This window comes from Podarcis vaucheri (genome assembly GCF_965113315.1).
Source record: "Podarcis vaucheri genome assembly, chromosome: 8".
Classification (NCBI taxonomy): domain Eukaryota; kingdom Metazoa; phylum Chordata; class Lepidosauria; order Squamata; family Lacertidae; genus Podarcis; species Podarcis vaucheri.
In genome coordinates, this window is record NC_138766.1 from 25,863,035 (window position 1) to 25,888,497 (window position 25,463).

At 43.9% G+C, this 25,463-nt stretch overlaps 1 protein-coding gene and 1 long non-coding RNA gene across 9 annotated transcripts in view; one reads left to right on the forward strand and one right to left on the reverse strand.

Moving 5' to 3' along the window:
* The window catches only part of LOC309538991, a 48,778-nt gene extending 39,301 nt beyond the window's left edge, over nt 1–9,477 (forward strand). Inside the window, exon 2 of the long non-coding RNA XR_014222584.1 lies at nt 8,060–9,477. This is a non-coding gene — a long non-coding RNA (uncharacterized lncRNA). The remainder of the gene's footprint in view (nt 1–8,059) is intronic.
* PIGN (phosphatidylinositol glycan anchor biosynthesis class N) overlaps nt 9,159–25,463 on the reverse strand; it is a 94,168-nt gene continuing 77,863 nt past the window's right edge. For all 8 annotated transcript variants that reach the window (XM_082234260.1, XM_082234267.1, XM_082234266.1 and 5 more), the window contains 3 exons: nt 22,150–22,192; nt 19,436–19,488; nt 9,159–9,804 (listed from right to left, as the gene is read on the reverse strand). In XM_082234260.1, coding sequence (XP_082090386.1) covers nt 9,681–9,804; nt 19,436–19,488; nt 22,150–22,192 — 220 coding nt within the window. In that variant the 3' untranslated portion in view covers nt 9,159–9,680. The remainder of the gene's footprint in view (nt 9,805–19,435; nt 19,489–22,149; nt 22,193–25,463) is intronic.

A 25,463-nucleotide genomic window follows, 5' to 3' on the forward strand; every position in this document is an offset into this window, starting at 1 on the left:
GGGGGCATTTCCAGAGGGAAGACGACCAAGTCAATTCTACTGGATGGAAGATTTCATTTCTGCACTCATTTCAAAGTCTTCAAGTTGGAGGTACATTGATCCATGGCTGCTGGCGCCATTTTTGCAAACTTATCCATCCTCTTCCCAACATCAGGTACTTTTTCTCTGAGTGGAACCCTGGGTTCCTTCCAAATCTTCATAAGCACTACTCTACAGTTGTGGTGGGATGCGGGTGGCGCTGTGGGTTAAGCCACAGAGCCTAGAACTTGCCAATCAGAAGGTCGGCGGTTCGAATCCCCGTGACGGGGTGAGCTCCCGTTGCTCGGTCCCTGCTCCTGCCAACCTAGCAGTTCAAAAGCACGTCAAAGGGCAAGTAGATAAATAGGTACCGCTCCGGCGGAAAGGTAAACGGTGTTTCCGTGCGCTGCTCTGGTTTGCAGAAGCGGCTTAGTCATGCTGGCCACATGACCCGGAAGCTGTACGCCGGCTCCCTCGGCCAGTAAAGCGAGATGAGCGCCGCAACCCCAGAGTCGGCCACGACTGGACCTAATGGTCAGGGGTCCCTTTACCTTTACAGTTGTGGTGGAAAATCAGCCTTAACATTTGCTGGAGGGAAATAAGTCCCGGGGCCTTTGGGTACTGTACTCTTCATCTGTGGAACCTGCAGGAAACCTCTCCGTGCTTCTTGTCCTTTGGCTTGTCCTATTTTTGGTCTGGTTACACTCGGGGGCATTCTCCCCCTTTGTGGGTCCTGCAGTACTGCCAGGGGTCATGCTGGGGAGGGCTGCACAGAGGAGGAATGGTAGGAGCCTCCCCCTCCCCCTCCTCCTGATCAGGATCCTGAATCTTCCCAGGAGCAGGAGAACACTATAGATTTGGAACAGTGGTTTGCAGAGGGACATACGGGTGAAACTCGGAAAATTAGAATATCGTGGAAAAGTTCATTTATTTCAGTAATTCAACTTAAAAGGTGAAACTAATATGTTCTGAAACGGTTCTTAACCAGAAGCAGCACTTTAGCTAATGAGGCCTCCCTCCCACTCCCGCCGCGCCGCTGCTGCGCGATTTCTGTTCTCATCCTGAAGCAAAGTTCTTAACCCGAGGTTGAAGGGTTCAGGGCTTCTGCTGAGCTTCTGAAAACTTAGTGAAATGTATTTGGGTTTGTGGTCATGGCAGGAAACATCAAACAGAAGGTCAGTTGCTCCCCCAAATCTTTAGCTGAGATATGTTTCTTAAAGCGAGCAATATGTTTATAGTAGTCCAAACCTAAGCTAAACAAAATAGTTTCCATGCCACTGCTGCCGATTTTAGACATCTCCACTTTGATACATATTTATATATGTAGTTACGATAAATACAAAAGTATTACAGTAAAACTGGGCAGATGGTAATTCTTAGTATCTTGGAAGTTGTCACTAAATTTCAGGAATCGCAGGCTTCTGACTAATGACAAAACAACATACATAAATAAAACAAAACGTCAATAAACTGACCGTTTCTTGCCCAGTTCCATTTCCTTAGCAAACCACTTCCTTGAAGCACAGTGTGGAAACTTACCAGCAGTGTGGTGTACAGTGTAGTGATAAGAATATGGGACTAGGACTGCAGAGATCCGGGTTCAAATCCTCACTTTCATGACAAACACACCAGCTAGTCCCCATCTTTCAGCACAACCAACCTCACAAGGTTGTTGTTGGGATAAAATGGAGAGGAGGAGAAGTGTGAATGCCAGCTTGAGCTGCTTGGGATTACAGGTAAATAAGCAAACATGCCTGCCCTGGTGAAAACATATGGAACAACTTTACCACATGGAGTGTCAAACTACCAAGCATTCCCTTCTCCCGTCTGCCTGGAAAGAACTTGCTTGGAGCTGTGTGGAGGTGTGGCTTTAAAGGAAAACAGCTCTGAGCGTGCTCAGAACAGCTCCCAGGGCAAATCAAGTAGAAGCCACCCCAGAATTGGCCCTATGGAATATTTTACAAGGCAATAATGCACACTCCCATCACAAAGAACTTGTAACCCACCTAGGGTGGATCTAGACACAGGAAAGACAATAATGATGCTATAAATAAGTCAGAAATTAGATTGCTATAACAAAAAAGGCAGAGACATCACCTTGCCAACAAAGGTCCGTATAGTTAAAGCCATGGTTTTCCCAGTAGTGATGTATGGAAGTGAGAGCTGGACTATCAAGAAGGCTGATCGCCGAAGAATTGATGCTTTTGAATTATGGTGCTGGAGGAGACTCTTGAGAGTCCCATGGACTGCAAGAAGATCAAACCTATCCATTCTGAAGGAAATCAGCCCTGAGTGCTCACTGGAAGGACAGATTGTGAAGCTGAGGCTCCAATACTTTGGCCACCTCATGAGAAGAGACGACTCCCTGGAAAAGACCCTGATGTTGGGAAAGATGGAAGGCACAAGGAGAAGGGGACGACAGAGGACGAGATGGTTGGACAATGTTCTCGAAGCTACCAGCATGAGTTTGACCAAGGCAGTGGAAGACAGAAGTGCCTGCCGTGCTCTGGTCCATGGGGTCACGTAGAGTCGGACACGACTAAACGACTAAATAACAACAACAAAAGAAAAGAAAAAATCTATATGGAAAATCGTATTTTTAAAATTTCCTGCTCTCTGGCGCCATCTGGTGTTGCATGTTTATAGAGCATCCAAATCACTGTTTCCTTACTAATGTAGCTGAGTCCCTACACTCAGCAGACAGGAGCACCATAACTAGACATAGGAGGGACCTGGCAGGAGTGAACATGGACCACTGGTACAAAAGTATATTGGAAACAGCTTCGCTAGAAAAGCTAACTGACAAACTGGAACTAGCACAGGGACAAATAAAAGAGGACGCCTTCACCCCAGTGTAGCTCCCCTTATTACATACACACAGCCCACCAAGACAACAACCCACTAATATAGTACAAATCAATATGGCTAAGTCGACCCAACAACAGGCCTCTCCCTCCTACACACAAACAAAACTTACTGCAGTCCACTATAGGCAACCAACCAAGCCCTGCCGCCCCGAAATCTCTCTCACCACCAATGAAAACTAAAAAAATTAATAGAAAAAGAACCTACCCATGTGACACCGACACAAAAACCTTGCTAACAGACTACGTAAAAGAATGAAACTGAGCTGTAGAAAGGGCTTTTATCATCTGAAAACAGAAACGATGTACGTACGTTGTACCCAAGAAAATATTTAATAAAAACTTTTTTAAAAATAGGCAAGTTAACCTCAGGTATATCCTAAGTGGGGTCAGGTAATGACAATGGGTGGGGACATGGGTGAACAGCGGTCAGGGCAAATAGCTAGTAGACTCAGTAAGAGAAAAATCGAATTTTCTTCCTGAAGACAGAAGAATGGGATCTCCTGTCAGTAACAATCAGACTGGCTGAGCGGTGCCAAGAGCTGATTGGTCAGTGAAAAGGAGATTGGCAGAAAAGTATCTCTCCATTGAAATGGGTTGTGGAAGGATTTTGTGAGACTGGGAAGAGTGTCTTTGAGATTTAAGGAAAGCCTTTTAATAATAATAATTTAAAAATTGCTGGACATTTCACTTGGTAGGGCTGAGCCTTGGTTGCCCTAATGGACTACCACACTCTGGGGAGCGCTGTGTGTGTGTGTGTGAGAGAGAGAGAGAGAGAGAGAGAGAATATCAATATCAGAGCTGAAAATGTGCTGCAGTTTCTATAAGAACTGAGACCCCTCTGTGCCTATAGTTAAAGAAAAAATTGATGGTGGCAGCTGCAAGCTATGCATTTAGCAGAACATATATTGAACAGACACTGTAAATACTAACACCACCAGGAAGCTATGAACAAATACTATTACTAGTATCTTGCATTTCCTGCAGTCCTAAGCATGCATGCTTGAAAGCTGTCCTGCCAGAATCAACAGAAATGGCTAGGACTGGGCTGCAAAACTCCCATCTACATGGCCAAATCATTCAGCTGCAATTTTCAACACCGCAGAATTTCAGACCTATATAAGCCCACTTACCACAATAGTTGTTGTGGGTACCGCAATGGCGCTAACAATGATGAGAGAAATTGATTTCACCAATGGGGTAATTATCCAAATTAATTATGGCAAGATGGTGATGATGCAGAGAGCATCAGCTATAAACATTTTTAGAGTGACGAACCACCTTCACTAAAATTCGATAAATATGACCCTGTTTTCCAGGAGAGGGTCCATGTTTCCCTGCTGCTCTCTGTGGAAGAAACACTGTTTGTGCAACACTCCCCTTATTTTCCCCATGTACCGTACTTTCTGGGTAAGCATAACATCTCAACAACGCTTCCTCTAACATAAACACAAAAGACCTGCTTAATAGCTCCAAGTATTCCTCCTACTTTATTTACTTAGAATTCAGCCTGCCAAGTTTGGCTCAGCTATTACAGGGCTGGGCTTGTTTTGGTGCTTTTAAAAACAGGGTCCAGTTCAACAACTTAAAGCAGTGCTGGCCAAACTTGGCCCTCCAGCTGTTTTGGGACTACAATGCCCATCATCCCTAGCTAACAGGACCAGGGGTCAGGGATGATGGGAGTTGTAGTCCCCAAACATCGGGAGGGCCTAGTTTGGTCATCCCTGACTTAAAGGATCTGCCCTACCTGAAATTACTTGCCACCAAGTTTCCCTCAAAAGAAAGGGCAAAATTAGTCATAACTACCATATAACACCTGAAGGATCTATACTAGCTCCCAGCAGAAGAAGAAGAGTTTGAATTTGATATCCCGCTTTATCACTACCCTAAGGAGTCTCAAAGCGGCTAACATTCTCCTTTCCCTTCCTCCCCAACAACAAACACTCTGTGAGGTGAGTGGGGCTGAGAGACTTCACAGAAGTGTGACTGGCCCAAGGTCAACCAGCAGCTGCATGTGGAGGAGCGGGGAAGCGAACCCAGTTCACCAGATTACGAGGCTACCGCTCTTAACCACTACACCACACTGGCTCTCAGTTCAGGGCACAATTCAAAGTGTTGGTGCTGACTTTTGAAGCCCTAAATGGCTTTGGCCCTGTATACTTGAAGGAGTGTCTCCACCCCCATCAGCCCAAACCCTGAGGTCCAACTCTGAGGACCTTCTGGCAATTCTCTCATGCCAGGAAGATGATCCAGGCGAGGGGTGTAGCCAGGACGCACCGGGGCAAGCAGGGGATAGGGAAGGAAGTACTCACTGTCAGAGGATGGTGAAGAGATAGAGGTCAGCGCACAGGAACGAGAGCAGCAGGACCCATCACCAGATGGCCCCTGTCCCCATAGACAAAGCAGGCTCTGGGGCATAGGGAGCTGCAGGAAAGGCGCTCTAGTAAGCTGAGGCAGGCAAGGGCCCACAGATCAGCTCGCTAGCTGGCCAGGTGAGGCTCGCTAGCTCTGGAAGAAGGTTGTGATTCCTCAGCTGGAACAGGTGAAGGTCACCTGCCTCATCAAGCTCAGGTGCTGCAATCAGCAGGCGAAGTGCAAAAGGTCAACAGAGCTGAGGTGCTGGGTTTGCTCAACTGCCCAAGTAGACAGATCTTGATTTGGATGCTCCTGGACTGTGTTTTGGGTTTGACCCCTGAACTGTATCCTGACTGCTGGACCTCAGACTTGGCATACTGACTTGCTGCCAGGTAGGCCAGGAATTCGGGACACCTGGCTGCAAAAAGTGAAGTTACAGGGAACCAGGCAGAGGGCCTTCTTGGCTGTGGCACCCACCCTGTGGAACGCAACGGTCAGGGATGATGGGAATTGCAGCTCCGCAACATCTGGCACTGGTTTGTCTACCATGGACCCTCTGCGTGGAACAGGATCACTGAAGGAAGAACAGCTGAAAAATCAATAATAAGAACAAGAATAAGACCCAGACCCAGCCCCTCTTCCCTTCCCAAATGGCAACGGAAATGTTCTGTTGATCAGGCTACCAATGAATAGCCTGCAGCTCTTGAATGATGGATTTACAAAGTGATGGATGCTAATGAGATTAGCTTTCTTCAAGATTTGGTTTTGAGAGGTTTTCATGCACATGTCCATGCAAACGGCTCCGGTGCTTTTCTGAGCTTCACAACTACAATTAAGGCGGCCCAACTTGATAGGATGCTTATCCACTCCCTGTGAAAGACGGAGAACGAGAGACCTGGCTTCCCTGTGCTTTCCAACTTTCTCCAATAATTGCCTTGGCCTTGGATTAAAGAATATTGTGTTTGGAGCTTGTTTACTTGCAGAACAAAGAGGCACATAATCCCACAACACAATCAAATAAGACTGCTTAACTGGCAGAATTCTGCCAGCTTCCAGCGCTGGAGAAAATTCAAACAGGCAGCCCAAAGATTTCTGCCTGCTCCCACCCCGAGGAAATCCAGGAATAGCATAGCCAGTCAGACTTTCCATAGGGGACATGTAAAATAGCTCTGGAGAGGGTGTTTGCTAGTAACAGAGTTAATAAAGCGGTCAAGAGGGAATCAGCTAAGGTCACTGGTCTTGCAACTAAGAACAAAGCCAATGGAATTAGAAAATTAATCTTATCACAGGAGTGGAGGCGAAACAGGGTGGAAACCAAAACCATCTTTCCCGACCCATGGTTAAAGCCAATAGGAAAAGATGCATTGATGTCATTGTTCATGTCAAACCTCTTATGTAGCCCGTACTATTTTTCTAGAAAAAGAGGTGCTGGAACTTGCCATGTTTTCTTGTAACGGCAATAGCGCCCACCAGAGAGGTGCTGGACCTGAGTTTTGGCTCAAAAAAATGCTTTCCCCTATTTTGGATTTTTTCCCCCATACACTACTTTTCTCCAGACATCTTTGCCAGAAATCCAACTGGTTAGAACAAACACACACATTTACAAAAAAATATATATTTATTTTAGGTAGGAAATAGGATCTTCTTCAGGGTCCTATCTATTCAGGGCTGGATCTATACTGATCTTAAAGAACATTATATCGAATAATATTTAGAACGTTTAATGGCAGTTTTCCATTGCCGGCGGCTTGCTGCTCTGCAGCACCCTCTGGTGTCACATTTTAATAACGTATTTTTAATGTTACAAATGACGAGTGCCGATCCGCCCAAGGACACTCATAATGCCAGTATTCAAACACGTCAATTGCTTTATTATAATTTTGAATAGCTTGTGGTATTCTGCAGCTTGATATCAAGTGTTAACTGGAGAGATGGATTAACAGCCACCATTTTAGAAGACTTTGTTCCAATTGCTTCATTGCCGTTCAGCGGCTTAAATAACATAGCAATGATCGCTCTCCCATGATAAAGTGATTGATGGTAACTGACAAGCAGATGGATGTCTGCATCCAGTTTTGCAGCGCTAACATTTCTACTGGGATGACTGGGTACCACAGCTGTAGTGACATGGCTTTAATGCCACAGAGCCAAGGGGCTAAAGCGGTGCAGGATGAATCCCTTGCTGGCATGCTCCAATACTGGCAGCTGGCATGGCATGCATGTTTCATGGATTTTATATGTACTTTCTTTCTCAGAGCTATGGCAGGCTACTATTCCTACAGTCTCTATTCCTACAGATGACTCTGCCATCTGCTGTGATTGGTTAGGCGAACGTCCACTTATAATACAAACAGTATTTTCATAGATCGTATGTCCAAGACAGATTGAAATCATACAATAGAGGCATTCCTTTGATTGCTTGAACTTGAGCCACCTGTTCATTTTAATAGCTGTGTCTTAAATTGGATTGTTTTATTGTGCATTTTGATTCGGGATATTTTAACGTCTGCGTAACAGATTTTTATACAGTGGTACCTCCAGTTGTGAACGGGATCCATTCTGGAGCTCCAGCTGCATTCCAAGGAATTCGCAACCGGAGATGCTTCTTCTGTGCATGTGCGCAGTGCAAAACCCAGAAAAATACTTCTGGGTTTGCCGCTTTCGCATCCTGAAAGATACGCAACCAGAGGTGTGCGTATCTAGAGGTACCACTGTACTTGGTAAATGGCTATTTTGGCTTTAAGCAGCACAGAATTTAAATAACAATATCCACAACTCGTTCATCGCAGCGAAAGCAAACGGGTCTAGACACAGAAAGCAAGATAACCCAATACAGATGCGTTCTAAGACTCCTACTGCAACACCCACTTGTCTGCAAGCAGGTCCAATTGAACTCAATGAGGGCTGACTTCTGAGTATTCAGGTATAGGATCATGCCAGCCTGCACTAAAACAAGAGCAAGTTGAGCTGAGGCACAAAAATGCTCCTACTGTCCAATGGGTGCATTGTGTACAAACTGATGGCAAAGTGTTTATCTGAGCAACTACCCATGAAAGAATTAAAGGTAAAGGTAAAGGGACCCCTGACCATTAGGTCCAGTTGTGGCCAACTCTGGGGTTGTGGCGCTTGTCTCGCTTTATTGGCCGAGGGAGCCGGCGTACAGCTTCCGGGTCGTGTGGCCAGCATGACCAAGCCGCTTCTGGCAAACCAGAGCAGCGCACGGAAACGGCATTTACCTTTCCACTGGAGCGGTATCTATTTATCTACTAGCACTTCATGCTTTCGAACTGCTAGGTTGGCAGGAACTGGGACCGAGCAACGGGAGCTCACCCCGTCGCGGGGATTCGAACCGCCAACCTTCTGATCGGCAAGTCCTAGGCTCTGTGGTTTTAACCCACAACGCCACCCGCGTCCCTATGAAAGCATTAGGTGCAAAATATATACCATTTCTCAGCCTGCTGGCATTGTGAATTCCAGTATGCGATACGGCTTCCTAGGTTTGGTTACCAAGTGAAGTGGGATTCCAAATGCAAAAGCTTTTCATTCTCCGGAGCTTTAACAGCTTGCCAGTTCTACTTAAGAGGGCACATGTTGTCTCAGTGTAACGAACAGAGCTTGAATGGGGGGGAGGGGCTGGGTTTCAATCTCTGCTCAGATCTGCAGCTCCTTAAGGTGGCCTTAGGCAAGTCACTGTCCTTCAGCCTAACTTGGCTCACAGGGCTGTTGCTGAGATTCTGACAAATGAAATCTCTCTTTTGTCGTTGTGGTTCCTCCTCCTTTTATTTAAGCTTCAGTTTGAGCGGACAGAGAGAGTTCTTTTCAAGTGCATCCTATAAAATTAATCATAGAAAAAATAATCTGCAGCATCTTCTTTTAAAACAGGAATTAATTAATCTCTCACTCGCACATACAACCCATATGTTTTTAAAGGTAGCAAAATTCAAGTTTTAGTCTCCTCCCATTATACACAAGCCTCTAAATTTGATCTTAACACATCAGAAGTGAGAAATAGGCACCAAAAGAAATTCTAAGCAAGCTGACCAGTCCAAGATTTGGTCCAGAAGCAGACTGTGGAGAAAGGGCAATATTCTGTAGGCCTTGGGATTGCTCTCCTGTGCCTTTTGGGCCTAGTTACAGAGCCAGTTTATTTCCTTGTCACCCATTTGAATCTTTCTGGAAAAACTATACATAGCACTCATCTTCCAACATTGAAGCGGACCATATATTCAGTTTTTGGCAAGTGACTTGTGGTTGTGTCTCTTTCCCTCTCCTTTCAAATGGGGGGAGGGGAGGGAGACAAGGTACAATTCCAAAGAGTTGGTCAAGGCGCTGTTGCCTGTGGCATCAAGTTCTTTCGCTGTTTCTGGCAGCCAGTCTCATAACTCCACCTGTCACTCAGGGAGGCTGCAGTTTCCAAGGGTGCGGACCTCTCTACCCCATTCGTCACAAGGAATGGTGCTTAGCTTCTTCCCAAAGTGCTAGTCTCTTCGTAGTGAGCAGCTGAGCCACTCCACTCAAAAGCAGCAGGAAGATGGTAAAAGACATTGCAACGACGTAATGGCTAATGCTGCAACAGAGAGAAAATTATGGGTGAGACAGCAACAGATTTTAAATCAACAAGAGGAAACAAAGTTTACCGACAACATTAGAGGGACACAATACTGGTCGCTCTCCTAAACAGGATGTTCAATAATTAGCATCTGTTTATTAGCTGCACTCATCACTGGCCATAGCAATACAGACTTTCCCTGGATAGCTCAGTTGGCTAGAGCGTGGTGCTGATAACACCAAGGCTGCAGGTTCGATCCCCGTACGGGACAGCTGCATATTCCTGCATTGCAGGAGACTAAACACAGTTCCTTGAAGTAGGTAGTCATTAATGGGAAAAGTTGGAATACTGACCAGAATGAAACAAGAACATTAGCTTCTTGAGATGCAGATTCAGCCAAGAACTTTACGAACTGCGCTAACTTTTCTTGTGTTCTCGTTTTGTAAGTACGTTTAGCTAGCGATGCTTTACAATGTTTTTATTTTCCTGTCTGAAACCCTGTAAGAGATGTGCCTACTTTTAGGTATGTTTAATCTTGTTTTTTAAATAAATCTTAAAAAAGGATTTTCCTATTTTGTTCTGTGTGCCTTTCGTGGGGGAAGTCTGAATCCAAAGTCTGACCCCTTAGCCTCCTAGTGAACCTGTTGAATTTCTGCCTGCAAATTGTGGTGAAGCAATTGCAGGGTGGGGCAGCTGGTAACACTGAAGAGTAACCATCTCCCTTGGGTTATTCTTCTGGGCTATCCCCAGACAAGGGAGTGGCGGCAGCATCTACCCTTCTGTTGTGTTTTGTCCTGAAAAATAAAGCAGTAATTTGGCCCACCTCTCTCTCTCAGCCTGGTCCTGCTGGACTGGAGGACAGGTGCGGAAAGTGGGGGCGTGGGGCAACATTACCACATGGTAGCTCCAACATTACTACATTACAGCTCCAATATTATTAGTTAGGACGCTTGGTGGCCTCATGAGAGTTGATTCGAATCGCCGGCAAACTAATCAAGCATGAGAAGAACTCTCTAGCTGAACTTGTAGCCGATGAGCCGCATTGTTCTTTAAGAAAACTATGGAGCTCCCTCCCTCCCCTCAGTTACAGCTAAAAAGAAACAGCCCATAGAACTGCTAGCTGCTGCCACTACCTGCTGCTGCCACCAGTCCAATTCCACAGAGAAGGTGCAAGTTCAGAGGCTGATAATATTCAACCTGGTTTGTCAAAGTGCAGAAGGCATTGCTTGAACAGCCTGGTCAGCACCCTTTGGACTTTGCAGTTCACAGGAATGCTTACAATGAACTGATAACGTGAGCCTGTCTTGGGAGAAAAAGCTAATCTTGCAACCCAGCTGGTTAGGCTGAATTCTCCCCCCCCCCCCATGGCTGGATTTTTGTTTAAAGCTTTCAATGGAGTTTTATCCTCAGAATTGCATCTTAACCTTCATCACCTCCCCAAAGCACAAGCTGCCAACCGGGGGAAAAGCACAACTCTTCACAACAAATCAAGGGTTTTTGTGGTTTTTTGGTGTGTGTGTGTGTGTGTGTGTTTTGTTTGTTTTAAAAAATGCAGATCCTTTGATGAATATTCTAATTAGTGTTTTTATCCTTTGAGAACTTGGATGAAATTTTAATTACTTTGAATAATTAAAAGGAGTTCATGACTTCATAGTTTGTTCGCTCATATGGCGCCAGAAGTTCAGACTACACAGCTCTAGAGAATCTACTCAGTCAATGGAAAATATCTGTTGTCTTCAGGAGAATTCAGTTAAATGCCAGGCACACCACTGAGACTCCCAAGTCCAATAACAAATAGCTATTCTACCCATAATTGACTGTGTTGATTATTCGGCGTTTAGCATTGAAATGGACCCAGAAAGTAGTAATTGAGGTTTATTACTTTAAATCATAAATTAAACAACTCCACCCTTTCTCGTTCATTGCATCTTATGTCTAGAACTCTATTCCAGAACTGCAGAAAAGACCTCTCCATCTGATTTAAAGCGATTCCACCTAGCACTGCAGTTCTGTGAAACACAGCCCATGCTAATCAGGACATATAGACACATCTGGAGAGGCTTTCTGTGAATTAAAAGTGGCTGCATGGGGGCAGAGGGAAAGGGAAAGACTGGTTGTGAAACCTGCTTTCCTTTTTTTGCAAGCGCTGGATGCAAGTCAATCGTGCTTAACGGCTAAATTTGCCAAAACGAAACACAAAATTGAAAACTGTAGCAGGAAATGCTACAAAGACAACGGATGTCAGAGATGGACCACAAGCTGAAGCAAACATCTATTAAAATTTGTTAAACCTGCCACGCTAGTTGTGAGAAATTGTGGTGCGCTATAGATTCAAGTGTTCAATTTATCCAACTGTCTTTACAAAGAGAGATGGCGTTAACAGTGAAAGGAAGATGCCAGTAGACTTTATGCTGATCCAAACTGTAAGAATCTTGGGCCTCCCAAATGAATCGAGAGAATAGGTTTCCTCTGTTAATGGTAATTTTAAATTTGTGAAAATCTATTGCCGGTATCCACCTTTTACCGAGAGCAACAATTCTGAACCTTAAAAGAGGAAGAGAACTATTTGGAATGGCAAATAACTGCATTCGAGAATAGGGATTGAATCTGTGCTGCATATATACAAAGCGTTCGTTCTACGACTGAGATATAGCTGCTTAACAGAGTCTGGACAATACATTACCCTCATGCTAATTAAAGCTTGCAAATGGAGCTGCTAACCAGGACAAAGCACCCAGCGTGATTTTGAGGTTGCTCACATTAAGTCAGGACTGCAGGATGAGCATCAATGGGATTTGAGAAGGCTGGTTACTGCATCACGGAACCACCTTTCTTAGAAGTTTAAACGCCTTCCGATTCCCATGGTGGGATTCCTCATTCAAAAGATACAAATGAAACACCATTTTAGACTTTTAGATATTAAGTCTTCAGGGTTGTTAGTTCACATGAAACCAGAAGCTTGAATTATGCAGTCAGTTAGGCACTGACTCTCTTTCTGGAGTGAGAATTTCACTTGGGTTCAATGCAAGATGGCCACCTTCATCCCACCAAAGACAAAATGGACACCTGGCTCACAAAGTTGGGAAAGTAAGAGGCTGTTGGAGATGGCACTGCACTGCTTGTGTACTACAGAGCACACAAACTGGGACATTTTATATGTCACACTGGTGACATGGGAGATACTTCCCCATAGGTTTATCCTACAGGCCCAAACTAGCATTTAAAAGCTAGCAACCACATATGTGTGGCCACTTCTATAGGAAACAGGGCCGGATTTAGGTTTGATGAGGCCCTAAGCTACTGATGGTAATGGAGCCCTTTATATGTCCAGCTGTCCTTTGTCAACAACAAATTGTCACTGTTTTTTGTGTTGAATATATGTTGTAATGGTAATTTATGGACCTAATAGGTATCTAAAGCTATTTGTACATATGTATTTTATAAAAGTGTTGAACTGAAATACAATTAAGAAGTATATTAATGGGGGGATGGGGGGGCAAGAGAGTGGGGCCCTAAGCTATCGCTTGTTTATCTTATACATAAATCCGACACTGCTGGAAAGACCCATACAACTTGTTACCCCTTATGTGGGTTCATCCAAGCACACCCCATAGCACTAGTGTAATATTTTAAAGACACCTTGGTAAGCCATAACCTCCTTAAATTTGGTGGTGGGGAACCCCCAAGATGTGGCTTTCACATTTTTTGTTATCTTCTCATTACAAAAAAGGATGGACATTAAAAAGCTGTTTCTGGACGCCTACAGAAGATCTTCTGGAAATACAGCACTACTGCTAGGTGCCAGATAGAGGCTGGAGCCAGACTCTGTCGTGTTTAGATTAGACCTGATCCTACTCAGCTGTCTAGATCCAACCCATCATTCGCGCAACAGGTTTTAATTCTGATAATGAACAAAAAGTTTTTACTGTCTGACAAAAGGAACGCAAGGGAAGAGAGAGGAAGAAAAAGACAATAAGGACAAGATTAAAGGTCTATGCAAAAAAAGTTGTGGACATGCATAGAAGAACGGGGAGCTTTACAAATCGTGCATGTTGCAAAGAGGAGAATGAAACTTGTAAGTAACTGCTTTGAAATGAAATAAGAGAACAAAAACAGCTGAGCCACCTGAAAAGCCCCTGCAATGTGGTTTAAGAAAGTATGTTCATAGGGGAAGTGAGAAAGCCTGTGTAATACTCATTGGATTTCAGCCTTCTCAGTGGGCCAGAATGTTGACATAACTACTCCTATATAAAGCGGCTGCAGAAAAGAGGGAAGTAAATCAGCCCTAACACAAAAATAATTTTTAAAAAACCAGGAGTGGAAGAGTTGACGTGCCCTCTGTTGCAATGGAAACAAGTCGGATTAGGGCCAATGAACCAAAAATGAATCCTGACAACATGAAGTTGCTCTGGCTTGATGGCTCCCACATCAAGGAAAAATGAAGGAAGCCTGTTCTGGATGGAGGTGCGGCCCCTTAAATGATCAGGTCTGTAATCTAGGGGTAGCAGCCCTGGATTTCAGGCAGTCACTTGAAGCCCAAGTGGTTTCAGTGTCGTGAAGTGCCCTTTTCCAGCTCTGGCTGTTATTGGGCAGGAATAGCCTGGTTATTCTTAGCCATGCTCAAGTGATGGGACACTTGGACTTCTTATAGAAAAAACCTGCTCCTTTTCCCTTATGGGGTATCCCAGAGCCAGTATAGAGTCCTTCAGAGGGTTCCTTATCGGAAGGAGAAAATAACAGAGGCCAACCAGAGAATATTGAGAAGCAAAGCAGCTAGTAAGTCTGATCTTTATTAACTGTTGCAACAGGGTCCTCACTCACCACATGCAGGAGGGAAGAGGGACCCAGAACAATGGTGTGCAAGCCCTTATTTTGAAATTGCCCACCCTGTAGCTCAAGACCACCCCAAAAAACATCATACATACATCACAGAAGGAGGCAGTCTGCCAGATATCTGTTAATGGTCACTGATTGCTTTACCTGGGCAGCTTGGGCATTCTTTTGTGATGGTAAATAATAATAATAATAATAATAATAATAATAATAATAATAATAATAATAATAATAATAATAAATTATTTATGCCCCACCCACCTTGCTGATTTTCCCCATCGAGTGCTAAAAACAATACAGCATTAAATATTTAAAATTTCCCTAAACAGGGCTGCCTTCAGACATCTTTTAAAAATAGGATAGCTGCTTATTTCCTTGACATCTGATGGGAGGGCGTTCTACAGGGCGGGTGCCACTACTGAGAAGGCCCTCTGTCTGGTTCCTGAATCCAGGTCACAGGCTCACCCTATTCATACACAAATACGCCCTTAAGACAGTTAAGCAAAAGACAATGGAGAGGCTTTCCAATTTGCTTCCTCTTTGCAGATAAATATTTGAGGTCAGAATGGTTTGGGAGAGTCAAAATGGCTTCAGGATTGTTCTCCTGTACTATTTCAGGCACGTGGTTTATATACTTATGTATGTGTTTGCCTTGTACATTTAAGAATGTTTATTTAGGGCTAAAGTATCGGAGTATTGAAATACTTTGGCCACCTCATGAGAAGAGAAGACTCCCTGCAAAAGACCCTGATGTTGGGAAAGATGGAGGGCACAAGGAGAAGGGGAAGACAGAGACAGAGATTGTTGGACAGTGTTCACGAAGCTACCAGCATGAGTTTGACCAAACTGCGGGAGGCAGTGGAAGACAGACGCGCCTGGCGTGCTCTGGTCCACGGAGAGTCGGACATGACTAAACGACTAAACAACAACAACAATGTAGGGCTACTCTTGAAGATAGTTCGAAGACTGCAAAACTGCTGCTGATAAGCTTTCTGCCCAGGACCATGTTACATTTGTCCCTAAAGATCTGCACTGGCCGCCTGATCACCACCAAGATCAATACAAGGTGTAGGTTTTGAAGTCTTAACCCCTGAGTTGCGTAGGACCATACTCCTGTTGTTTACAACACCCCACTCCATGAGATCAGAAGAGTTGTGACCCACCAGAGGGTCATCTTGGCACTAGAACGTCAACTTTAAAGCCTTGGCTGGCACCCATATTATCTGTCTTTTGGTGCTAGCTGCAGATGTTTATATTATGCTAGGCACTTCAAGGATTTTTTTTTTTATAGGGCTTGTGCTGGAACAGATGGGGAGATATACTGTATTGTTTTACTTTTTTAATTGGATGCAACTTCTCTGGCTTTTATTGTATCCTGAATTGTCACCTGCACCAAGGTCATTTTGATGAAAGGCAGGATGGATGGATAAGTATTAGAAGTTTTTGGAGTAAACATTACGGAGGGAGGAGTGACTACTAAAAACACTGCACTGAATGGGAAAAGTAGGTAACGGTTTAAGGAAATGGGGCAACAAAACACACAATCAATGACTCCAAATAAGAAATGACCAGTAAACAACAAACCTCACTTTGCTTTCTCCAACGTCCCACCTTCAAAACTGCCATCAAACAAAACTCTTGTAAGGGCTGTTGCACATATCATCCAATGACGATCTACAGCTAAAAGCATGAATTGGTTCCAGTGGAAAATGCTGCATTTGCAGAGATGCCTGCAGGAGAACTCAGCCTGTAGAGCATGAGAGTCTGAATCTCAAAATTGTGGGTTCAAGACCCACATTGGGCAAAGAGATTCCTGTATTGAACTGGATGACCTTCATGGTCCCTTCTTGCAATTCTACAATTTCTTATGACATGTGATCATTCAAAAGTGAGTGGCAGAACTCCCGCTGCCTTATAACACCTTGGACGATGGTAACCTTGATGTGGTTTGCAGTGAAATTGCTCTCCCTTTTCTCTGCCACAGGATGCGTATGCGTTACTGATGGTGCTAGTCAGGCTTTCTCTCTAAGTGAGAAGTCAGACCTCTTTTGGGGGGATGTGGGAGGCAGCTGAGTGGAGTACAGGTGAGGGCTGGCTTGGCACCAGCTGCCTGAAACTAAATCTGTCCCTGGGGTAGCTCAGTTGGTAGAGCAGGAAGAAGAAGAAGAGGAGGAGGAGGAGGAATTTGGATTTGATATGCCGCTTTATCACTACCCGAAGGAGTCTCAAAGCGGCTAACAATCTCCTTTCCCTTCCTCCCCCACAACAAACACTCTGTGAGGTGAGTGGGGCTGAGAGACTTCAAAGAAGTCACTTAATGGTGCAGCCATCAGTGGGTGAACATTGTGAACCAGTACCAATGCATATGGAAAGGACTGGAGTGAGGGAGTCACAGGTACTGTGTGGCACTCGTTCCTCCCTTATATGCTGCTCTAGATTTAGTTACATACACACACACACACACACACACACACACTGTTCAGCAAAAACGCTGCTGAAGGAAAGAAATCATGCTACAAATAGAATGCAATTAAAAGCAATTCCTACTCCATTTGTTATCACATAATGGCAGCCTGCCAATATATCTGAGGCTATCAGCAACCAGTACCGCAATGCCTGCAGGCAGCTTTGCTTGGAAAATTAGTTTTCATGCAGGAGTAGCACTGTAATTTTAAAGGGAAACAAAAAGCCACGTCTGCTGAACAAAAAGGCAGTATCTAGTTATAACAGCTTGGCAAGGTTTGATTTCCTTTTATGTTGTACATCTGACGGGGTTCACAATTACAATAACGTCCAATATACAACTTCTTCTTCCTTGGCTGAAGGTCAGTAATAACGTATATATAATTCAGGGGGATTGAACTTGCTGGAAAGATATGGCTATGGGATAGGAAGACACTGAATGGAGGACTTCTTTTTTGCCTTCCATTATGTGCAGAAAAACCCCCACCCCACCCTCAAACCTTTGCCTATGTCATAAAGGCATCGTGTTCATTATCACTGGCTGATACTGGCAGGTTTGGGGAAACATACAACATGGTGAGAACAGGCAGTATATCCGTTTTACTACATATTACAGAGGAGAAGTTGCTATGAGACAGCTCCATATTTATGGGGATATGTACTTCTGTCCTTATATCTGAAGAGGCAGTTGAGAATTTATGGTTTTTGGGGGGTGGATTTGCATTGGCTTGGCTGTTGTACTCAGCTGTACCACTAAGATTGGTAGCAAGGTATGGTATCACTTAACATACCCATCTATGAACTGTGAGAAGCAGAAAAAATGGCAGGCTTGTTAAGTAATAGGAGAAATATATTGCAGATCATAAATGCCGCAATAATACACTGTATAAAATATAATAAGGAAGTAGTGAGATCATTAGCAGTTCTGGAAAATTCACCACACACATTATCTCTGGATTCCCCACCCCCACCCCCTTTTTAACAAACACTGACCTTTTTCCAACCGCCAAATAAAATTATGGCAGGAAAGAATCTTTCTGAAAGAGTATCTGTTGTTTTCTGGGCTTAGACCAGTTTCCTGAAATGGCTTCACTGAATAAAATAATTATATGGCACCTTAAGAAAAGTGTTTTGAGGAGAATGGTCCAAAGTGTTTCGTAGTTGAAGGATGTGCACCAAAGTCACTGCCAACTGATAAATAACTCAAAAGGCGTGGAGCAGGTGATATAAGATGGCCTGACTAGAAATAACTTCTATATACTGTCCTCCATGTCCTGGACCCAACTAAATGACCGCTGATGCCGGGGCTGTGGGCATCTCCCTCAGGGCAAAACACTTCTGGGAGAAAGTGAACAAGGTTGAAGAATGTTACAGATAGGTAGCCGTGTTGGTCTGCCATAGTCAAAATAAAATAAAATAAAATAAAATAATTCCTTCCAGTAGCACCTTAAAGACCAACTAAGTTAGTTCTTGGTATGAGCTTTCGTGTGCATGCACACTTCTTCAGATACCTGTGCATGCACACTTCTTCAGATACCCTTCTGAAAGCATGCACACGAAAGCTCATACCAAGAACTAACTTAGTTGGTCTTTAAGGTGCTACTGGAAGGATTTTTTTTATTTTGACTATGGCAGACCAACACGGCTACCTATCTGTAACTGGAACCATGGAAGGCACCACATTGAGCCGCATGAAAAGGTATCTGAAGAAGTGTGCATGCACACGAAAGCTCATACCAAGAACTAACTTAGTTGGTCTTTAAGGTGCTACTGGAAGGATTTTTTTTAAGGTTGAAGAAGGTACTGATGGAAGCAGGAAAGGGAACTGCACAATTTTCGGAAACGAAACTTCCTATTTACCACTTATTTTACCATACTTGATTGTGAACATTCAGCAAACTCCTCTCTGTGAACTTAAAAAACCCAACTGGAAGCTCTTAAGCTGAGGAGGAGTGGCGAGAATACCTCCGATTCTGTTAAAAATGGTATTTACTTTAAGACAATGACTGAAGGGGAATAATGGGAAATAAAAATTCTCAAGATGACCTCGGCTGAGAAGGGACATCAGGCAAAGTGTTTCACAGCAGTTAAACACTAAACAACTTAACAAGGCAAGAATCGGGCCCTAATAAATAAAATATATCACCATCAACATTTATAGGCAAGGAAGAGAGATGGTAGAAGCAGCATGGAAGCACTTGCCTTGATTGATCTGTAGACAGCATTTAACTATAGGGATTGAACTAAGAAATACACAGCTTAATCGCTGGGTTTATTTTAGAGGCAGTGTTACAGCTAAAGAGGAAGAAAAGGCAGTGCAGGAGGAGAGGTGGGGAAAGCAAATGCTTTGTACCTTGTTCCAATATCCAGCCAGCTTCCATAATCTTTAACCAGAAAGAAGAAGTGCTAAGGTGAGAGAGAGAAACAAAGAACACCATGTTGTTTGGTAAATAAACGTTGCACAATGAGACTCACAAGACTCAAACACATGTTTCAGGCGTTCATTTGGGGGCATTTAATTCTTGAAGTAAAAGGTGACCTGGCTTCATCAGAGAATGTTTAACCGAACAACAAACAGGAAAGGATACAAGCAATTAAGGAAGTGGACTTGAAGAGGAGAGGGCTAGGTTCAAATTCCTGCTGTGCTATGAACTCTCTGAGCCAAGGTACAGTGGTACCTCCGGTTACAAACTTAATCTGTTCGGGAGGTCCGTTCGTAACCAGAAACCGTTCTCAACCTGAGGCGCGCTTTCGCTAATGGCGCCTCCTGCTGCGCATGTGCCTCCGGCACGTGATTTCCTCTCACATCCTGGGGCAAAGGTCGCAACTAGGAGCAAATACTTCTGGGTTAGCGGAGCTCATAACCCGATGCGTGCATAACCAGAAGTGTTCATAACCAGAGGTACCACTGTAATTGTTACAGAGTATGTATGACTATTGCTGAGAGCAGCAACCTTGTGGTCTCTTCCCTGTACAGTGGTGCCTCGCAAGACGAAAATAATCCGTTCCGTGAGTCTCTTTGTCTAGCGGTTTTTTCATCTTGTGAAGCAACCCTATTAGCGGCTTAGCGCTATTAGCGGTTTAGCGGTTTAGCGGCTATTAAAGGCTTAGCGGCTAAAAGGCTATTAGCGGCTTAGCGGCTTAGAAAAAGGGAGGGAGCGAAAAAAATCGGAACACTCGCAAGACGTTTTCGTCTTGCGAAGCAAGCCCATAGGGAAATTTGTCTTGCGAAGCAGCTCAAAAACAGAAAACCCTTTCGTCTAGCGGGTTTTCTGTCTTGCGAGGCATTCGTCTTGCGGGGCACCACTGTACCTCCCTAGCAATGTCTAGAAAGAAAGTGGGGAAGCCCACAATGTGATCACACCCAGGTTCTCCAACCCAATTTGTTGGTTGCAGCTTGCAGAGGTGGGAATGTGTCGTGCATCATGTTCTAAATGGTTACTGGTTATACCAATAATGTAAAACCCTATGCACACTTAAGGAACTACCCAAAGTCATGGCATACAGTGCGATCTGCCACATCTCCTGCAGCAGCACTAGGGGAAGAAGCAAAGACTGCTCTGTTTGCAAGGCTGTAGAGATGGACTCCCATCAACGGCTGCAAATATCTTGCAATAATGTCTCTCCATTTAGAGAACACCATTCAAGGCAATTTACAACATAAAAATATAGTAGGGCACTAAAAAGACACCATGAGAACAAAACGATAAAACTATTTACATCTCTTACAATTAATTACACTTTGCACGCGGCAAATTCCGAGAGGCAAACGTTGTTAACTGTGACGCGAAACCATTTCTCAACTCTGAGCCAGGCCTCTGGGCTGCAGAGTCGCTTTCTAACTGCCAAACGGTCATTTCCGCAATTCCTCCCACAAAACAACAACACAATAAATATCCCGTTCTGAATTGGCAATATATGAAGGAGTAATTGCCTTGGTTTTAGCAGTGTGTAGTTTGGGCCTTGGAAAACACATGGAATTAACTGAACTGATTCAGGTCAGGCAATTTCCCCATGCAATTCTGGCAATTTATTTATTATGACGGAGAGAGAAAACATCTCAGAATGGGACCCAGACTGGAAATGCAGATTCATTTTTTTCTTTAACACTCCCCCCTTCCTAATCACATTCGTTGACTACTCTATAATTAAAATTATGACTGCCTTGGATGTCTAGCACTTAGACACATTTCTCCGATGGCAGCAGCTCCATGAAGTAAGTGACACAACAAAAGCAGGAGGTGTTGTGACATAACAAAAGCAGAAGGTGGTGTCACTTCAAGTAAGTCCTCAGGGAAGGGTAAGAGATGTGGGAAGCAAAATCTCAGAAGAACAGCAGGCCTTTCCCCTTACTGCTTTAGAGACACATCCCTTCGAGCCATGTCATAAAGTGTAAATTGCGTTACAGTCAACAAAAATGGCTTTCGGGGAAGAGTTGCGTGACATTTCCTCCCCTTTCTCTATTAAAAAAAGAGAGCAATTTCGATTTTAATAAACTGTGGTTCTGAAATTATAGGATGGATACTGAAATATGCTCTTCCCCCATGCTTAACTTGTGTGTGTGTGTGTGTGTGTGTGTGTGTGTTCGCGGCGCGCACATGTTTGTGTCCCTTCCTGTCTGGTAATTCAGGCATCTCTCTTGAAAAATTAAGGCAGACCATGACATATTTTCTTTTGTTTTGAAGGGAAGAAAAGGAAGAAAAATTAAACTGGGCACCCAGGTGCATCTAGCATTCCCTTTTCACTCACAGGCTTGAACATTCAGTATGAAATACATGAAAACCAAGCACCGCTAACTTAAAAATAGCTCTGTGGAAGAACCGAAGTAATAAAGATGATGTCTCTTCTGATGCATTCATTAGATGATGTACAAAGGATTGTGAAAAGGGGGTTCGTGGGGGAGGGAGGGATTTCCATCTGCAATTTATATGTGGGGTTTCAATTCAGTTCCCTGCCCTAGTTCCAGAAACTTTGAAGTCTGAAACTAATTCAGATTTCTCTTGATTGAATTAGCAGAGCTCTCTGGGTTTTGATCTTATTTGTACAGAATGTCCGACAGTAGCTTACCAAAGCCATGATGTCTGAAATCACAAGAACAATGAGAAAAAGCCTGGAGGGGGGAAAAGAGAGAGAGACAGTGTGTCAGAGGAAGACCATAATTCATAGTTCAACAGTGCAACAACAAAGCTTCGTAGAATCCCAATAATATGACAAAAAGTGTTACAGAGGTACAGCTCAGTTCTCCTTTCATCTGTTTTCTTGGAATTATGTGTCTTAGGTTACCAGGGATATACATATCCTGGGCTAACTAAGGAGGAGGGATCAACATTCTGTATTAAGGCAAGCTTAAAAGGAAGGCCATTTCCCTACAGTTGCTCACAGAGCGAATTATGTGGAAGCCTTTGTTATTCCATTTAACAGCAGGATTGATAAGTCACCTCTCAGGACAGAGCCTTCTCAAGGTAGCTTCTAGAAATGTAATACAACACTTGAGGGCATAGTGAGTTTAAAAGAAAAAAGAAACCACAATAATTATTGAATTTTTCATTCTGTATCTGCTGCTCACGAGGAACAGAAGAGCACTGAGAGCTTAGCTGGTGGCCCTACTAAGCTTCTCTGTATTTCCAACATGTCACAAAGCACTGCTCACATGTTTTTCAAGGTTTATTCCTGGCCCCCCAGTAATATCTTACATTTCCACCAAGGAGCTGAAGGCTGTGTGAATCGTTTTCTCCCTCACTACCTGCCACATTTTATGCTCGCAAAAGCCCTCCTTGTGAGGTAAGAAATGGGGTTTTCCTATTCTTTGTCCAACATTCGAATCCAACCTTTGCTAGCCAGGTGCCTTCCGGCTGTGGTGGCTGTGGATGATAGGAATTGTAGTCCGAAAGGTCTAACCACTCGCCACACCTGCTGTGAAGGTGATTTCCACAGCTTTAGGGATTAGAAACCTGTATGCTGAAAGCAAAGCTCCTCTTACAAAGCTAAGTTCTGTGGCCATTACCAAATCAGTTACTTTGGGCAAAACAAAACCCCATCCTGGCCGCCATGATGTATTATATCAAAGAAACCCAAGACATTTTATTTTATTGCTGCAGCTTTAGGCTTATATCTTTAAAAACGTGGTTGAGCTCAGCTGGAAGTCGGTGCTAATAATTCCCGGTAGGTAAGTGCGTGTAATAAGGGCTGTATTAAGTTAGGAAATGAATACAGGAATCCAGCCTAAGGTAGCAGAAGAAATGTTAGGCTTGAACTAGGGATATTTAGCTCAAAATCCCCAATAAAGCTTGTGAAGCCTATTGGGTCACCTTGGGATAAGTTCCTATCTCTTGGCCTTAGCTGGCCTGCCTCATTATATATTTTGTGGTTTTATATTTTGATTTTGTTCTGTGAACTGCCCTGAGATCTCCGGGTATAGGGCGGTATATAAATTCAATTAATAATAATGATGATGATGATGAAGTTGTGAGGCTATGGGTATTTAGAGGAGTGGGGGGAGTCCTATCTATACTGCCCAGAGTTCCTTGGAAGATACAAATGTGATGGCAAAAAGTTAATATTAGAAATGCTTTAGAGCAACGCTTTGCATTATTTTGCCTGACTTCAGGCCCTGTGTACCTGAAGTCAGCCCAGATAATTAGGTCCAGCTCTGAGATTCTTCTGGCGGTTCCCTCGCTGCGGGAAGTGAAGCTACAGGGAACCAGGCAGAGGGCCTTCTCAGTAGTGGTACCCATCCTGTAGCAATGCCCTCCCATCAGATGTCAAGGAGATGAGTAACTATATAACCTTTAGAAGACATTATGTTTTTAGATATGCTGACATGGATGGCGCTGTGGTCTAAACCACAGAGCCTAGGGCTTGCTGATCAGAAGGTTGGCGGTTCAAATCCCCACGACGGGGTGAGCTCCCGTTGCTCGGTCCCTGCTCCTGCCAACCTAGCAATTCGAAAGCACATCAAAGTGCAAGTAGATAAATAGGTACCGCTCTGGCGGGAAGGTAAACGGTGTTTCCGTGCGCTGCTCTAGTTCGCCAGAAGCGGCTTAGTCATGCTGGCCACATGACCCAGAAGCTGTACGCAGGCTCCCTCGGCCAGTAAAGCAAGATGAGCGCCACAACCCCAGAGTCGGCCACGACTGGACCTAATGGTCTGGGGTCCCTTTACCTTTACCTAAGCCATCCAGAAAGGCTGGGGAAACCCAGCCAGATGGGCAGGGTATAAATAATAAAACTATGGTGATGCTGCTGCTAATGATGATCTGAAGGCATCCCTGCATAGGGATGCTTTTTAATGCTTTGTTATGTTTTTATATGTGCTGGAAGCTGCCCAGAGTGGCTGGGGCAACCCAGTCAGAAGGGTAGGGTACAAATAATAAAATTATTATTATTATTGACTTTCAGGTCTCTCATTTGCAACTGAAAATGACTCTAGTGGTTCAACCTATAAGCAACTGAACCGGAGCCCTTGCAAATCCTCTCAGAAAGGACTCTTGGCTGCAGCCACTCAGGGAGACAAGTTCTTGTTCACAACTCTAATATTTCCCAAGAGAACCAAGGCAGTTCTTAATGGCCTCCCTAAACCTTTTCATTTTTATTTGTTCCAGGTTGATAAGGCAGCCACTCTCTTTTGTGCCCCAATAACTGATAGAGACACCCTCCACCAAGTTCACGAATGGCTGAGTGTTGAGTTCCACTTAGCCTCGAGGCACAAGAAACTAGTTATCCAAGTCTTTGGTATACGAGATCATTTGTGTTTGGGAAAGCACATTTCAGGGAATGAAATGGACTATGAACAAGCAAAGTGAAATACAGCTAAAGACTTTTTCATTATCTTTATTTTTCATTAAGTGATTGAAATATTAGGCCACATGAACGCCGCTCTAAATTGCTAATGACTGGCTCTGCCAGCGACTTGCACTGAAACAATGCTGCAAACAGCTGACCTAGTAGCAGGGAGATGGGCCATTAACTGTAATAATAATTTAATTGTAAAGAATTATAATTAGAAGTGCGCTATCAGTTACAGTGTGAAATTTCATTAAAATGTGCTATTCCATAGCACAGAGCAAGACTATTACGGTGGCTTCTAACAAATGATCCCCCTCCGAGAAAAAAGCAGAATCTGGTCACGTGATCCAAGCGTCAGCTTGGTAAATTAATTATACCTTACAAGATCATTATAAATTTGACAAATCCAGTTCCTGCAGATTAGCTTACAAGCTTAGTTGGCTTTGCAAAGCAGATACACACCTGGATATCACCATGTCATTAAAATTACTGGCAAAACTTTTAACAGTGACCCCATAGAGGTATGGGATGCGGGTGGCGCTGTGGGTTAAACCACAGAGCCTAGGACTTGCAGATCAGAAGGTTGGCGGTTCAAA